Raw genomic sequence first — 16,576 nt, forward strand, 5'->3', positions numbered from 1 at the left:
ACATCTTAGATTCCTGAAGAAATTGAAACAATTCATATTGGCTTCTGACCTCAATATAGCAATGCAGTCAGTGAGATTATCTAGGCTTGAATATGGAAATGGGACACTGTTGGGAATTCCCAAATTATTATGAGCACCGCTAAAAGCAACCCTCAATGCTGCAGCAAGACTGTTGAAGGGATTGAGGCAATTTCACCATACCACACCATTACTAAAGTTCCTAGAATGGCTCCTGTTGAAACTACAATCATCTTCAAAATAGCTTACCTGATGCACAAAGCCCTGCACTGTGGTACGCCTTAGTACCTAGCTGCAATCTGACTTTATCAGGAGGTTGTCGCACTCTTAGAAGTGCAAGCTCCCTCCGACTAGAACCAGTGAGATTTAGGAAATCACTGAAATCCCAAAGCTTGTGCTTTCTCTGGCTCGAACCCCAAAAGATGGACCTCTCTACCACAGGACACTCGGCTGAACCCACAGACCAGGGTTTTCAAAAGAGATGTCAACAGGATATTATTTAATAGATTCCTCCCGGGTTGAATGAGACCTTGAGTAAGCAATGTGAGCACACTACAACACTTGGTTATCTATACCACAAACCAGCAACATCATCGCAGTGAACTATGATCAGACCATGAGGACAACGAACCTAGTAGTGCTGATGCAACGCACTTTCCATAACGTGTGGGCGGACAAAGCTATCTTACATATCAATAAGATGCTCCTGTTGTTTTGTAAGATGTTTCTTTTCCTATGTATGTAACACAACTGTCTTTGCTCTGTACAGCACTGTAATACCTTTGGATCATGTTTGTGCTTTATAAAACTCTCAAAATAAATAATTAAAATAAAATGCTCTCAGTCTTGATACACTTTACCTGTATTCACGCAACAGGACCTGGCTGTAATGGCACAAATCTATATAACTTATTAACTGGTAAATGTAGGATTTGCTAGATTTTATGCATTTCCAGGGACCATTTCTTCCACTATTACATATACATCCACCATCTATTTAGAGCCGTTGAGATTAATGAGATTCAGCTACCACAAGCGACAGGTCTAAAACTGAATACTGTGAAAGTGAACTTAATATAATTGCAAAACAAATTATAGATAGGCTGCCTCTGGGGAAGGTAAACCTGTAATTGGAGTATCATACCATCGCCCATTACCAGAGCCTTTTACAGTAGTCAAGTAACTAATGGACTGCATCAGCTACTGTGCTATCCACTATAGTGGCAGTGCAAACATGGCTTCAGGTTATTACTACAGCCTGACTGTAACAGTGCAAAACATGCAGTGCAGCCTGGCTAAATAAACCCTTTTGACAGGTAAAAACCTAATTCAATAGAGATGTCAGTTTGTTAATAAATATTAAGGAAACGTTACTTTTAGAAAGTTACCTTTCCCATGTCTGACGTTCCTGGAGACTAATTTGCATTGGCTCTCTAGCTTGGTCCATCCAGTAATTATCCTTGAATAGGTGTAAAATGCCAAATTCAAGAGTGGGAAGAAAGAGGGAAACAGAGTTCGTAAATCACCCTCCTCATACAAAGTGTCACAATCAAGAGAGAGTCCACCTCGAGTCATCTAGGGTGGGCCCACTAAATATGCATGGACAACACCCAGATTATTGTCTCAATAACCAGCAACATCCAAGACACTGCATCTGGGTTTTACAAGTGCATGCAACAGATCAGTAAATGGATGCTGGAAAACTGCTTGAAGCTGAGCTCAGGAAAGACTGAGGTTCTGCTTTTTGGTTCCATTGTCTCCTTTTAGACACCCAACTGGTGGCCCCAAGAGCTGGGAAATCTGCCCACTCCAGCCACGAAGGCCGAGAACTTGGGTGTCATTTTTGACACAAAATTAACTTTCACATTAATGCGAACTCTTCTTCCATCTTCAATTTAAAAATAGTAAAAAAAATAAAAATCTGCCCATTCGTTCCTCAGACCCTGAAGAAAAAACTGTGGTTTCCACCCTCATCCTGTCCAGACTAGACTATTACAATGGCTACCTTGTTGGCCTATAGAAGGATCTTTTGACCAGACTTCAGGCTCTTCAGAATGCGGCTGCACGACTACTGTTAAAAATTCCCAGGTGGCAGTCCACAAGTCCAGCTCTTTTCAATCTCCACTAGCTCCCTATGAAGACGTGGATTGATATTAAAGCCCTCTGTAATGCCTTTAGGGCCCTACATAAGCAGGGCTTGACAAATCCACACGACCGCTCGCATTTGCGAGGTAAATTTAATGAGCTATTTTTAGGTCCTACTCGCCCTTTCTGGCGGGTAGGAAAACATACTCACTTTTGTCCTCTGTCTTTGAAAACTGAGAAAATGTGACAAGATAACAAGATTTAAAGGCCTTTTTATTGCTCACAAAGCAAATGAGCAATAAAGATGCCTTTAAATCTTGTTATCTTGTCACATTTGCTCCGCTTTCAGAGACGGAGGTCAAGTAGGTTACTGTTAGGTTGAGGAGATTTTTCAAGGTACTAGACCTGCAGGACTAGTACCATTTTTCAGATTTTTCTAGCCCTGATAAGGCTTGCCTTCTTATCTAAAACGCCGTTTTTACTGGCACACCACTCAAAGAGAGCTTCACTCCTCTTCAGCTAACCTATTCAAAGTCCCAAGGCACAGACGCGAGGGGTGGGGTGGCAGGAGTTTTGTCTCCACCACCTCCCAACTCTAGAACACCCTGCCCTCTCACCTGAAGTCCTCCCCTGATCTGCTAGCCTTTTAGGAAAGCACTCAAAACTTGGCTTTTTAATCAGTAAGAGCACCCAGTCTTGTCTGCAGTTCATTTCTATCACTTCCTAAATTGGGCAACTCTATGCTTAGAGTGGGCAGCACCTAGACGCCTCCGGTCATTAGATTGCGCTTTACAAATATATCAAATTAAAGATCTATTCCTTAAAGGAACTCTCAGTTACTGAATGTTATCCAGTGACATGCTTCACCATAGAGGTCTTCCTGACCCTCTGAGGGTCACATTTTAAGGAAAAAAGGTGTGGGATCTATATAAGGTAATATTTAAAATTGCCCAGGCGGTGCCCAAATCAGTATTTATTCACGGAACCTCCTAAAAAGGTTAAAAACTGGGGGAAATGGGCTAGTTGGAATTACTATCACTCCTTGGCCCTTTATTGTGAATAACTAGTTTCTGCCACGTACCACAATCAGTATGTCTCAATTAATACCTTTTTGGGGAAGGGTGGGTGGTTATTTACTCATACATACCACGCCAAACACATACACAATACACTACCATAATAACTTTTCTTAGAAGGGGGTCCACCTGTGGCTAAGAAACATTTAGTCACAACAGGGGACCATGAGTATGGTCCAAAACATGGTTCTAGTACAATCTGTATAAACTGAAAAACCAGAAAGGTACTGTGTGTACCGTGAGGCATAGCATTAAAACAGAAGCTGGTGCAAAGTCAGTGTCTTCTACACAGTTACAAACAAAGTGAAAACACTGCAAACACAAGCAATACATAAGAGGTTTAATGCACACTACAGACATACACCCTTACGGCTAGTTAAAATAAGCGCCTACTTATTTAGTGGACGTCTGTTGCCTTAAAGGGATTTTCAGGGGGAAGCATGCCCAGTAGTGTCACAATGTAGGGAGAATTGGTACTGTAAATAGTTTGCCATAGTTGGTTTTGCCTGTACTACACAGAGGCTGTAAATGGCCATGTACTCACATCATCATGGGCCCCTCCTCAGCCCAAGACCTTTTCACCTCCTCCAGAACCTGCATGCTACTGATTGCAGGACTGAGCAGGGATCAAATACACCCTCAAGTTCGACCGACTGATCCACAGAGCCTTCCTGGAGTGAGCTGCTCAGAACACTTTACCACGCACCTTAGAAGATAGCCGACCAGGATGGAACCAATTCCTGATTCCCGGGCAGGTCCACCAAAATGAAACATGTTGCTATATTTGTTTAGAAACTAAAAAAACATTGTTCTCAAGGAGTCTGAAAGGTACATAAAATGACAAAAAAACAAAAACACCTAAATGTAAAAACATTAGAAAATGTGCACAAAAACATAAAAATACCACCAAACAGATCCAAACTACCCGGAATTTCTGGTAGAGGAGAAGACACCTTGAGGTTTTGGCCAAGCAACAGATTAAAACATTTAGCACATACTGGTAAATAAAAACGGATGAGATTTGTTGAAGATAAGTGGATAAAATAATGGATAAAAATGTTTTATAATGAACAAACACATTGATGAGCAGAATGTTTATGGTCTGGGGAGGCAATGCTGAGTATCTGAGGTGACGAAAAAAAATCATTGGCCCGGATAGCTAAAGGAACCCCATGGGATCTCTTAATTGAGACCCCTCTTATGTGTCTGTAGTCCATACACACAGCGTGGTTCTCATTCAAGAAGGATACTCTCTGAGTTGAAAATGTTTTCCAATTGTTCCAAAACAACCCAATTCATATCATTAATTGTGCGAGGGTGTCTAATGGAATGTGTAGCCAGTTTGTGGTTTGTCTTTTACATCTTATCTTACTGTGATGTTTGCAGATTCTGTAGGAAGGTGAAAACAATTAGATATTTCAACAAATTCGATCACCAATCACTGACCAGCACCCTGGATACATGCATAATCTTTTCAGAGACCGTCATGCAATGGCTCACACCCAACCTCACCGACCAGATTACATTTTTATAAATATGAGAAACTGTCTACAGCAGCATACTCCAAGACTCCATCCTCTCCCCGTCATCATTGTAGCCTATTTACAGATAACAACATCAAAATCCACCAATATGCAGAAGACACTCAGCTCTACCTCAAAATAAAAGGCAAAGCCATGGGAATGTATATTAGGGTAGGCATAGGCCAGATACACTTGTTAGGTTTGAGGTGAATGAAGCCGACAAGCCAAAAGACCATTTTTGGTCAGTCCTTTGATATCTAGAAGAGCATCTGGGAGAGTTCCTGTCATGATAATGCTAAAGCACACACTGCAGAGGAGTCAAGGACACACATTATTACCTGTAGTTACCAAATGGCTCTACCATATTTGATCTAGGATTATTGGAATTTTTCTAGGAAACTATTGAGTTAATTATTTCCAGTGGTGTAATTGTTTTTCTACAGATGTGCCATCTCAACCTTTTTAAATTATTTAACAGAATTCTGCACCATGTTTCCTAAGGCTTTAAACACTGGGCATAACGTCTAGTCTCAAGAGATATTCTTCAGGTTGATAGAACCCAATACTCTAGACACAAGTTCCTATTTGATTGCTAGTAATGGTATAAGAACACTGAATAGGGTGATTCTAATAACAGGTTTTATGACTCAATTCTTCAGGTCAGGCAAAACAATTCTACAGACATCAGTTTTGTAACATGTTGGTGACTAGATCGGGGCACTACAAAATACAGCAAAAACATGTAAATAAGCCCTATGAGCCTTAATGGGCGTTCTTGGCCAGGAGCAGTGAAATAAAAAAATGTGCCGCTCCTGACACTCATTTATTATTCATTTTTGTATTTTCTTATTTTTATGTGTGTCCCGGTCCCACCCGAGACACTAACAGTATAAGTAAAGTTGGGGACTACGAGGGAAGGGGGGGGGGGGGGGGGGAACACCACAGCTCCAGCGGCCACTACTGGATGCCCCACCACCACCCATGCTGGGTGCCGTTGGGAGCCAGCCATTTTAAATATTTTTATCCGTAGGTGACAGGGTGCCAACCCCCTCCTCCTTTTTACGGTCCCCGCTTCACAGATCACCCCAAAACGTTCCAGGAAGCAGCTGAGGTGAATGAACATTTCAAGCTTTGTAAATATTTATCAAAGACGGCAAAGTTATTAGCAAATCGAAAAACTATATCTACTACCCAGTGACGACCGCCACCTATACCTATACCTTTGCCTTATCTATAGTTACCATACGTGGCAAAGATAGGAGTAATGAAGACATGGGTAGGCAAGACTATGTGGTAAAGATGTTTCCATGCAAAGTGGCTTTTGGCTTTAGACTCATTTCAAGTCAAACCCTTTTATTTATTTGTAACCAAAGATATTTTAGAAAGCATGATGTCTGCACACAATTACACAGTTCAGAGTAGATTTTGTTGTAAAAGGACACAATACAGAATATACTTAGGAGAGGGACAGAAAAAGAGAGCAAATGGTTAGAGGCAGGTGAAGCTAGTATCCAAGAAAGTAAACATTGTGGAAGATCTGAAAAAGAGGGATTGACTTTGCAGTGTGGAAATACCTTTGATGCTCTGAAGCCATCCAAAAGTTGCATGAGTGAAGGCGGAAATGTAGTAGGCTGTTTACCGTTCTCTAAAAGTTCATTTTGAATACCAGTAGACACCCAAGTACTAGTCTGTGAGGCAGCATCACCATTTCCTCTTGCGTTACAAGATAATGAAAGAAGACCTCCATTCATGTCAGATTTGTTGATAGGCTGAAGCTCGGGCTGATTGGAGACTTCATTCTCGACATCACTCAGGTTCTCAAACGTTTCCACATAAGGAATGGAGTCATGCTTGATACGCTGAATTGTGCTCTTGAGTGGGGGATAGTATAATTCCACCAACTTTTTGCAGAAGCGATTGAGGGGAAATCCCACCACATTCAAGAAGTCTCCATGCACATATTCAACCAACATTCCACCGAGTGCTTGAATTCCATACCCACCTGCTTTGTCCCTGTGAATACAAAATAAACGTTATGAATTAACACAATGGTGGGAGGGAAATATACAATTTGAAGAACTGAGTAAAGTTTCTATGGGTTAATTTACAACTGCTGCACAAAAAACCTCTAATAATTAATTACTTTCCCCTGGCATTCATATTTTGTGTTTATCCACCTTTCTAGTCAAGGTACTGGTCTATCATTATTCTTGTGCATGCCAGTCTCCACGTCCCAATCATTAACCTGGCCAAGGTCTAGCATATGTGACCATGATCCCAGCTCTTGTTTGTGTGTGTCCAATTACATGCCTTCTGCTCTGCTCCTCCTAGTGCCCAAGCTGCTCTTCTGCCTACCCCTTCTGTCCCCTGCATCACCAATCTTCCCTATATCCCCTATTTCTGAAACTTTCACAGACAGTGGCACAATTACCAACCCATGTGTGCAGGGATCTGGAAGAGTGTGATTTTTAAACTAATTGAAGAGTAAAGATTCACTCCTCATTCCACTACAGGTGTATCCCCGTTTAAATTACTTCGCAAGAGGAAATCTTCCACTTAATTTTGCACATGTTGTGTAGCTGCACCCTCCAAAGGTGAGAATGACAGTTGCATACTCTCCTGTTGAGAGATTGGAATTACTTTTGTGGGTATGAAGATTCACTGGGATGGGCCTAGTGAAGTTCCCTGATGGGACCCGGAGATCGTCAGTCTTGTGACAGATACTTTCTGTTCGTGAAGTATTGGGGGCCGAGGGTGTTGGGGATTGGTTCATGTTATTCTTTATGTTTTACAGATTTGATGATCACCATTCTCACTGCCCATCTGCCTTACCTAATTTTCCGCCCTATAGCACCATGAGTGATTCCTTGCCCAGAGACACAGCCGATCAACTCCATGTAGTATCTTGGAACGTTAATGGCTTACTTGATAGGATCAAAAGTGGTGCGGTCCTGAAATACGCTTGAAGTTTAGGGGTGGATGTTTTGCTCCTCTGGGACACTCGTCTTATGAGTAATAAGGTCTCCTGCCTGGCTAGGTTTGGCTAAACTCAGGTATTCCACTCTGGATTTATGAGGGGATAAAGGGAAATGAGTATCCTAATAAAAACTGAGTTCCCTTCTAACACGTTAAGTCCTGAGTGTACACGGCTCTGATCTGAAAATTATGCGGGAAACTCCTCACCTTTCTGAGTGTCTCAGCCCCCCTCCCCTGACCAATCATTTGTGGACTTGATAACAGGCTGGGGGGGAGTTTCCAGAGGAACTCGCATTGCTCTGGGTCAACTAGAACCGCGTCATGGATCCAGCACACCCAGGGAAACTTGTGTTTGCTCTCATCTGGTCGAGCATGAGGGAAGCCAGCTCAAGCTTCAGAGGTCCTTGGGCTCCCCGTGCCCCTCCAACGTGTTGTTTGCGGGTTCCCTGGGTGGGCACCGGGGCACCCACCTATATTAAAACCAGGCCCAGGGATGGGGTCCCCAGGGCCATAATAGGCATGGCCACCCTCCCTTTTAATGTTAAAATAGTCCAAAACCTAATGAGGCTCGGAGAGGGGGGCCACACAGCCCTCTTCCCCTTTAAAAATAAATACAGCCCTGGGTAATTAGATTACAAGGGGCCTAATAAGGCTCGTTGGCACGTGGAGCCCCCTCCCGTTTAAAAACAAAATTGGGGTCTCCAAACCCTAATAAGGCTTAGAGAGGGGTTCCACTCTATCCCCTTCCCCGTTTATTTAAATTTCTCCTAGGGGGATGGGGTCCCCAGGGCCTAATGAGGCTCGGGGAGGGGGCCCCGCCATCCACACAGCTTATGACCTTGCATATTACATCACTCATGACATGTTCTATGACATTATTTATGACATTACTGATGAGATCATCACCCAAGCTTCATTTGTTCAAACTACTCTATAAACTAGTGTGGCATTAGATGTCTTCAAGTAAGTACAAAATAGCTTAGCATATTATGAAGCATCATTAATGCCATCACATATTCAACTCCCTTAGTTGTAGTAAGCATGTGTTATGTGTAACATTGTCCATATACCAAACTCCTCACTGGTAGCCTAGTTCATATTAACAATCAACCACAGATATTTGGGAAATCCTCCTTTCACAGGCTGTTCAATATGTACACAGCTCTTCAGAGAAAGCCAAGTTCCCCCAAAATACTCAACATTTATTCCAAAATGAATGCCCTACCACAAGTAGCTTTTATCTGTATAAACCCCCTCACAGTCATTGAACCTATATTGAGGAATGGAGTTGATATGAGTAGAGCGTGGGTACTGTAAACAGTGTTTGCTCTATGTAGAGAGTTTACTTTGTACCACACTGTTTATGGACAGTGAAACTCTCATGAGAAATACAACAAAGAGTATCAAACAAGTATCTTCTAGGAACAGTGTACAGCCCTGGAGCCATCAGCGGCGTGGGTGCGACAGGACCCTTTGATTTAGGATATCCCGGTGGGAAATGAGTGAGAAGATCTATATCTCTCTACGCCGATGATATATTGCTACACGTGAAGAACCCGAGGCAATCAATAGACCGCATCTTACAAATCTTTCGTATATTTGGAGAATACTCAGGGTACCGGATCAACTGGGACAAATCATTGCTTTTTCCACTCTCGGGAGGTCCCCCCACTTTAACATCTAGATGTATAGTACCCATGCAAGAGAAATGCTTCAAATACCTAGGGATCCATATTACACAGGAGCAGGACGAGTTCAATAAGCAGAACTTAGGGCGTCAACAGGAAAGGCTCATTGCAGACATCAAACACTGGTGCACGCTCCTGCTGATGGGTCGTGCGGCTCTGTTTAAAATTATGGCTCTCCTACGGCTACTCTATATGCTACAAAATTCACCATTCAAGGTGCTCCCTGCCTTTTTTCAGAGGCTGGACTCGGAAATTCGGACACTATTGTGGAGCAGGGCAGCCCCACGTATTGCGCTAAGCAAGCTCCAAAGGGGGTGTTTTGAAGGGGGACTGGCAGTACCCGACATACACAGTTACTATTGGGCCTCACAGTTGGTGAATGTTAATGGCTAGATGTTCGATGACCGGACAGAATCAGCATATAGGGTGGATAGATTGAACATGGGAACAAAAGGCCCGTAGGATTTACTCTACAGAAAGCGCATGGATAAACATCTCCCTGCACATACAAGAACAGTAATGAGGGTGTGGAAAGCGGCCTTGAAGTACCTGGGGCGAGAGAAGAAACTCTTGGGGATGACGCCACTCTGGGCAGGGGATTTCTTGAGGGAGGTGAGTAGCCTGGACGGCTTCACTAAATCGTAACTTCTAGGGATCGAGACACTAGGAGACATCTGGAGAGGAGGGGCGTACATCACATTTGTAGATTTGCAAAGCGAGTACACGATGAGACAAGGGGAGCGGCTTAGATGCACAAGTTACTACTTGTGTAACGCTATATCTGTAAGAGACATTAGTTAGTGATAGATTCCTTACCTTACAATATCCCCAGGCGTCAGACTGGATCCGGAAAGTTTTGCTAGCAGTACCCCTGCGCATCAGCAGGTGGCGTCGTGCGGCTCCGCGTCCGTCACTGGTGTCGTAAGCGCCGAGATGACGTCACGGAGACTACTTAGGCGCCACCCATGCGTGCTGATGTCAGTTCTGTACACGACTTTCTGCGCCAGGAATGCAGAGCCATGCAAGAAACTGACCGCTGGTGCCATAAAACTAGGGTCCTAAAAGGGGGGATGACCATAACCCTAGAAATCAGGTCGCAGAACGGGGAGGATGGGTGGGGCGGTAAGGAATCTATCACTAACTAATGTCTCTTATAGATATATCGTGAAAGAGACACGTTAGTGATAGATTCCTTACCTTAGAATAGATACCCCAGCAATACCAACCCCGGTGGTGGGTCTGCGAGCAAGATTACGCCAGAAAGTCACGGAGAACAGAACCGCCAAAGAAGCCGTCTCTCCGGACCTGACTGTCATGGCAGTAATGCTTGGTGAAAGTGTGCAGCGAGGCCCACGTAGCTGCCTGACAAATGTCCTGCAGGGGAACGCCGCGTCCCAAGGCAGTAGTGGCTGTCATTGCCCTGGTAGAATGGGCACGCAGCCCCACAGGAGGCTACTTCTTAGCCCACATAGCCAACAAAGAGCTGGTCATCCACCCGGAACTGTTGTGTGTGCTGCAGGTAGAACAACAGCGTACGTTTTGGGTCCAGACGGTGGAGCCTCTTCCTCTTTAGAAGGATGCGGAGGTGGAAAGAAGGTGGGCAAAGTGATAGTCTGCCCGATGTGGAAGGGTGTGGCAACCTTTGGCAAGAAAGAAGGACGGGTCCTTAAAACCACCTTGTCCGGATGAACAGAAAGGAAAGGAGGTTTGGAAGAAAGAGCCTGGAGCTCACTCACTCTTCTGGCAGAGGTGATAGCTACCAGGAAGGCCGTCTGAGAGTGAGAAGACTCAAAGGACAGGTATGAAGGGGCTCGAAGGGAGCACATATCAGATATGTCAAGACAAGGTTTAAGTCCCATTGAGGCATTATGAACGGTGCGGGAGGAAACGTGTGCGTAATGCCTTTTAGGAAACGGTTAACAACCGGTGACTTAAAAAGAGAAGACTGATCTGGAAGCCGTAAAAAGGCGGAGATGGCCGAAAGATAACCTTTGATAGTGCCCAGAGCAGAGCCCTGCTGGGTCAAAGAAAGAAGGAACAGAAGGACTTCAGAAAGAGGGGCAGAAAGGGGATCCACAGCCTTAGCTGTGCACCATGCCACAAACTTGTTCCACCTGCAGGCGTATACCGTCTTAGTGGAGGGATGCCTGGCTGCCAGAATGACATCACAGACTTCGGGAGGAAGATCGAAAGCTGTCATCTGTCGCCGCTCAATCTCCACGCATGGAGGTGGAGGCTGGACAGGTTCGGGTGGAGGACCGTCCCCTGCTGCTGCGACAGAAGATCCTCCCGAAGAGGCAGTCGGATCGGGAGATCGATCGCCATGCTGAGTAGCTCGGGATACCAGTATCTTCGTGCCCAATCCAGAGCCACAAGGATGACTTGGGCCCAGTCGCACCGAATCTTCAACACTCTGGGCAGAAGTGGTATAGGCGGAAAGGCGTACAACAGACCGCAACTCCACTCATGACGAAAAGCGTCACCTAGCGAGTGCCGCCTTGGAAATTCCAATGCGCAGATCTGAAGACATTGCGCGTTCTCTTCGGTGGCGCATAGATCTAACCAAGGCTCTCCCCACTGCTGAAAGAGACCTTGCACCACATCCGAGCTCAGACGCCATTCGTGATCCATCAAGCACCGGCGGCTGAGTTAGTCCGCCCTGGCATTCAGAGAACCTGCCAGGTGTTGAACCATCAAGGTGATGCCTTGATGTTCCAGCCATGTCCAGAGGGCAGAGCCTCCTGACATAGGGTCCAGGACCCCACCCCGCCCTGTTTGTTGCAATACCACATGGCAGTGGTGTTGTCCGTGAACACCTGCACCACACTTCCCCGGACAGAGGGAAGGAATGCCTTTAGTGCAAGTCGGATCGCCCGAAGCTCCAACAGATTTATATGGAGCCGGGACTCCGTCGGAGACCAGAGGCCTCTGATCCCCGCCTCCCCCAAGTGGCCTCCCCATCCCAGGAGGGACGCATCCGTCACCACTGTGTGCTCTGGTTGGGGAAGGGAGAGGGATCTGCCATTGACCCAATCGCGATTCGTGAGCCACCACTGCAATTGCCGTGCAGTGCCCTCCGAGATCTGGACATGATCGGACAGGTTGCCCTGATGCTGCGCCCACTGGAACTTCAGGTCCCACTGCAGAACCCGCATATGCCATCGGGCATGTGTCACCAGCAGGATGCAGGAGGACATGAGGCCCAGAAGCCGGAGGGTCATCGTGACTGAAACCCGGGACAGAGGCGGAAAGATTGGAATCATAGCCTGAAAATCCCGGACTCGCTGCTCGGGAGGATAAACCCGAAACAGCGTTGAATCCAGAACCGCTCCGATGAAGGGAAGCTTCTGAGAGGGACTCAGGTGCGACTTCGGCACGTTGATGGAGACCCCCAGCAAATGCAGGAGGTTGGCCGTAGTCCGAAGGTGGTTGACGACTGCCTGGGGCGAGCCCGCCTTCAACAACCAGTCGTCGAGGTAAGGGAAGACTGATACCCCTGACCTGCGCAGATGAGCCGGGACCACCGCCATCACTTTCGTGAACACCAGAGGGGCGCTGGTAAGACCAAAGGGGAGCACGGCAAAATGAAAATGCTCCCGGCCTACCGTGAACCGCAGGTAACGCCGGTAGGCCGGCAGGACGGGGATGTGAAAATATGCGTCCTGCAAGTCCAACGCTACCATCCAGTCTCCAGGGTCGAGGGCAGCCAGGAACTGAGCCAGAGTCAGCATTTTGAACTTCTCCTACCGGAGGAAGCGATTGACGTTACGGAGGTCCAAGATGGGGCGCAGGCCCCCTTTGTCCTTCTTGGGGACCAGAAAGTAGTGGGAATAACAACCAGTCCCTACTTCCGGCCCATGAATGCATGCGATGGCCCCCTTGGCCAAGAGGGCCGTGACTTCCTGCTGGAGAAGTACCAAGTGATCCACCGACATGCGGTGGCACCGAGGTGGCATGGCTGGAGGGGAGGACAGAAAGGGAAGGGAGTAACCCCTGCGGATGATCTGCAAAACCCAATTGTCCGATGTGATATCGCGCCAGTGGGGGAGGTGGTGGCGGATCCTGCCACCCACCGGCGCGGGGTACACCACAAAGCTCGGATTAGGAAGGTTTGGAGGTAGAAGCAGCGGGGGTAAAGGTGGACTGACCCCCACGCTGATTCCCAGACCCGCCCCTGCGGAAGCCGCGTCCGCAGCCGCGCTGAGGCTGGTTCTGCAAAGGCTTGCAGGCTTGCTGAAGGAACATGCCAGGGCGCCTCTGCCGTGGCCACGAAAGTAACGACAACCAGGAGTGGCCGGGCTCTTTGCAGAAAGACCCAAGGACTTGGCCTTGGCTCACGAGTCCTTAAAACGCTCCAGTGCACTGTCGGCCTTATCGTCAAACAGGCAAGTGCTATCAAAGGGCATGTCCATGAGCGAGCTCTGGACATTGGGCGAGAACCCGGTAGACCGCAACCAGGCGTGGCGACGCAGTGCAACATTCGTAGAAATCGCCCTACCCAGTGAGTCTGCGGTGTCCAAACCACACCGAATGGCGAACTTAGCTACATCTTTACCCTCAGCAACAGCTTGGGACAGCGCAGCGTGGATCTCCTCAGGACACTGAGGCAACACCTGCGCAACTGTATCCCACACCATGTGGGAATAGCGGCCTAATAAGCAGGCGGTGTTCACTGACCGCAGCCCCAAGATGGCCGAAGAGAACAACCTCTTACCAAACTGCTCCAGCTTCTTAGAGTCCTTATCCGGAAGGGCCGAGGGAAAAGCACTCTGTGACGTCGAGGCTTGGATGACCAGTCTCTCAGGCGTAGGATAAGTGGTCAGAAATGCGGGGTCGCCGGGCGATGACGCCTGGCGACATTCTCATCCACAGGGACCCCTGTGGCTGGCCTCGACCAAGTACCCAACAAGACGTCAGTGAGGGCGTCGTTAAAGGGGAGCAGGGGCTCCGACGAAGTGGACGCCGTCTGGAGCACTTCAGTGAGGAGATTAGTTTTGAGGGCCACTGTAGGAAGATCGAGGTTGAGGACCTCATGTGCCCGACAGAGCACCAACGTGTAGGAGGCGCCCTCCTCTATGGTAGGCGGGGGAAAGGCAAACCCCGGGTCAGAAGAGACGTCGAGGTCGCCGGCATCCTCCAAGTCGTCTACCCAGTCCTGCTCTGAGTCACACCGACGGGCAAGAGGGTCCAGTCGTCCTCCACCTCTGTTGCATGGGGGACAGACCGCGGCGGCAGAGCTGGAGCCGAAGAAGGAACATACGGCGTAGGAAACGGCGCCGGGAATGGCGCCGGCCGGGGCCGAGCCGGCGCCGTGTCCCAATGCAGATCCCAGGTAGGAACAAAATGGTCCTGGAATCGGGGCAAGGGCGGGACAAACGGCACCCACTGCAGCGCCGAAGGCGGAGACTAGGGTGGTGCCGGGGCCGGAAGCGCTGGACCTTGTGGCGCCGGAGCCAACGGCGCAGGATCCTGTGGCACCGAAGCTGGATCCGCCGGCAGCGCCGGCGGGCCCACAGGATCCAGACACGGAACCACAGGGCCCGAAGGCACGCCGGCGGGAGCCCGAGGCCTAAAAAGACAGTCCATGGTAGCAAGAAATTCTTGCACCTGTTCGGGAGTTGCCGAAGGACCCGGGTAAGGCGGGTAGGCCGCGGGACTCCCAGGCTCCTAAGGAGCCGCAGGGGTAGAACCCCTGTCCCCCACATCCAAGGACCGACGGGGGACGTCGGAGAGCGAACTCGCTTCTTCAACTTCTTTTTATGTCGTCGCTTACCCGAATCAGAGGGCGAAGACTTGGAGCCCGAGGAGTGACGACTGCGGCCCCGCGAGCGTTCTCGGGAACGGTCTCGGGACCTGGAACGGCACTGGGATGAGTGCCGGTCCTCCACCAGCTTCCAGCGCGCTCCCTCAAGGCCTTCGGGGTCATGGCCCGACAGTCCCGGCAGGACCGGGAGTCGTGGTCGGTCTCCAGGCAGTAGAGGCAAACATCGTGGGGGTCCGCCACCGACATATTGCGATGGCAGGCCCCACAAGACTTAAATCCAGGCATCCTTACGTGCACCAGGGAGAAAAGGAGACAAAAAGTCTCAAAAAGGGTAGTCAAAAAGTGACTAAGGTTCGTGCTTTAACCGGATCTGCGCTTGCTGGCGCAGAAAAAGAAAGAACTGACGTCAGCGCGCATGGGTGGCGCCTAAGTAGTCTCCGTGATGCCATCTCAGCGCTTACGACGCCAGCGACGGACGCGGAGCCGCACGGCGCCACCTACTGACGCGCAGGGGTACTGCTAGCAAAACTTTCCGGATCCAGTCTGACATTTGGGGATATTCTAAGGTAAGGAATCTATCACTAACGTGTCTCTTTCAGATATACCAAGCTAGGGTATTCACTACGAAAAACACATAATTGAAGGAGAAACACTAAAAGAGGCTGCACCATTAGAAGACAGGATACTGGAAGAGCGGATTCGTGAAAAGACAATATCTTTATTCTATACAACAAATAGTCAACAACGCCCCAGATCCTATGACCACAGTGTGGGAGGCATGGGAACAAGAGGTCGGTGCCTTAGATGATGAGCAATGGTTGGAAGTACTGCAGAGCCCAAGAGAGGTGGCGATTCGAGCCAGGTTCCGCCTTTAACAGCTTTAAATAATGCATTGAGTACATTACCCTACGTCGGTGTTATGCAAGTTGGGGAAAAGTGAAAATACGAAATGCCAAAGAAGCTGTGGGTTGGAGGGTTCGTTCCACCACCTGCTCTGGGAATGCCCGATTCTTCAGGAAAACTGGAAAAAGATAGCCAAGGCAATTTCAGAGGTAGTGGATATGGAAGTCCCATTAGAGCCTAAATGGTTCCTCCTAATTACTGAGGTGAATGAAGACTGGCCACGACATGTAAAACAATGGCTGGTATTGGCCGCGGTAGTTCCAAAGCGGAACGTGGCAAAGAAATGGGGGGAGACTTCCACACCGACACTGGAGGAATGGCAAAATGATTTTGACTGGTGTTGGCAAGCAGAACAAACGATTTATAAAAGCAGAGGGTGCCCCAAGAAATGGGAGAAAGTCTGGAAGGCATGGCAGACATATTGAGGACTACAGATGGGATAAACTGTACCAAAGTGTTTATTTTTTGTCATGACTCTACTTTGCTAACGTATGTTGACACTGTTAATCTGAAAAAGGGAATATGGATGCAATATAAATGGTA

General features: G+C 47.9%; 1 protein-coding gene across 1 annotated transcript in view; it reads right to left on the minus strand.

Annotated features, from left to right (window-relative positions):
- ASMTL (acetylserotonin O-methyltransferase like) overlaps positions 1–16,576 on the minus strand; it is a 296,820-nt gene that overhangs the window by 91,272 nt on the left and 188,972 nt on the right. Inside the window, exon 8 of the mRNA XM_085622689.1 lies at positions 6,277–6,715. Within this exon, the coding sequence (XP_085478815.1) occupies positions 6,277–6,715 (439 nt within the window). The remainder of the gene's footprint in view (positions 1–6,276; positions 6,716–16,576) is intronic.

The sequence above is a fragment of the Triturus cristatus genome, chromosome 8 (assembly GCF_964204655.1).
Source record: "Triturus cristatus chromosome 8, aTriCri1.1, whole genome shotgun sequence".
Lineage (NCBI taxonomy): Eukaryota > Metazoa > Chordata > Amphibia > Caudata > Salamandridae > Triturus > Triturus cristatus.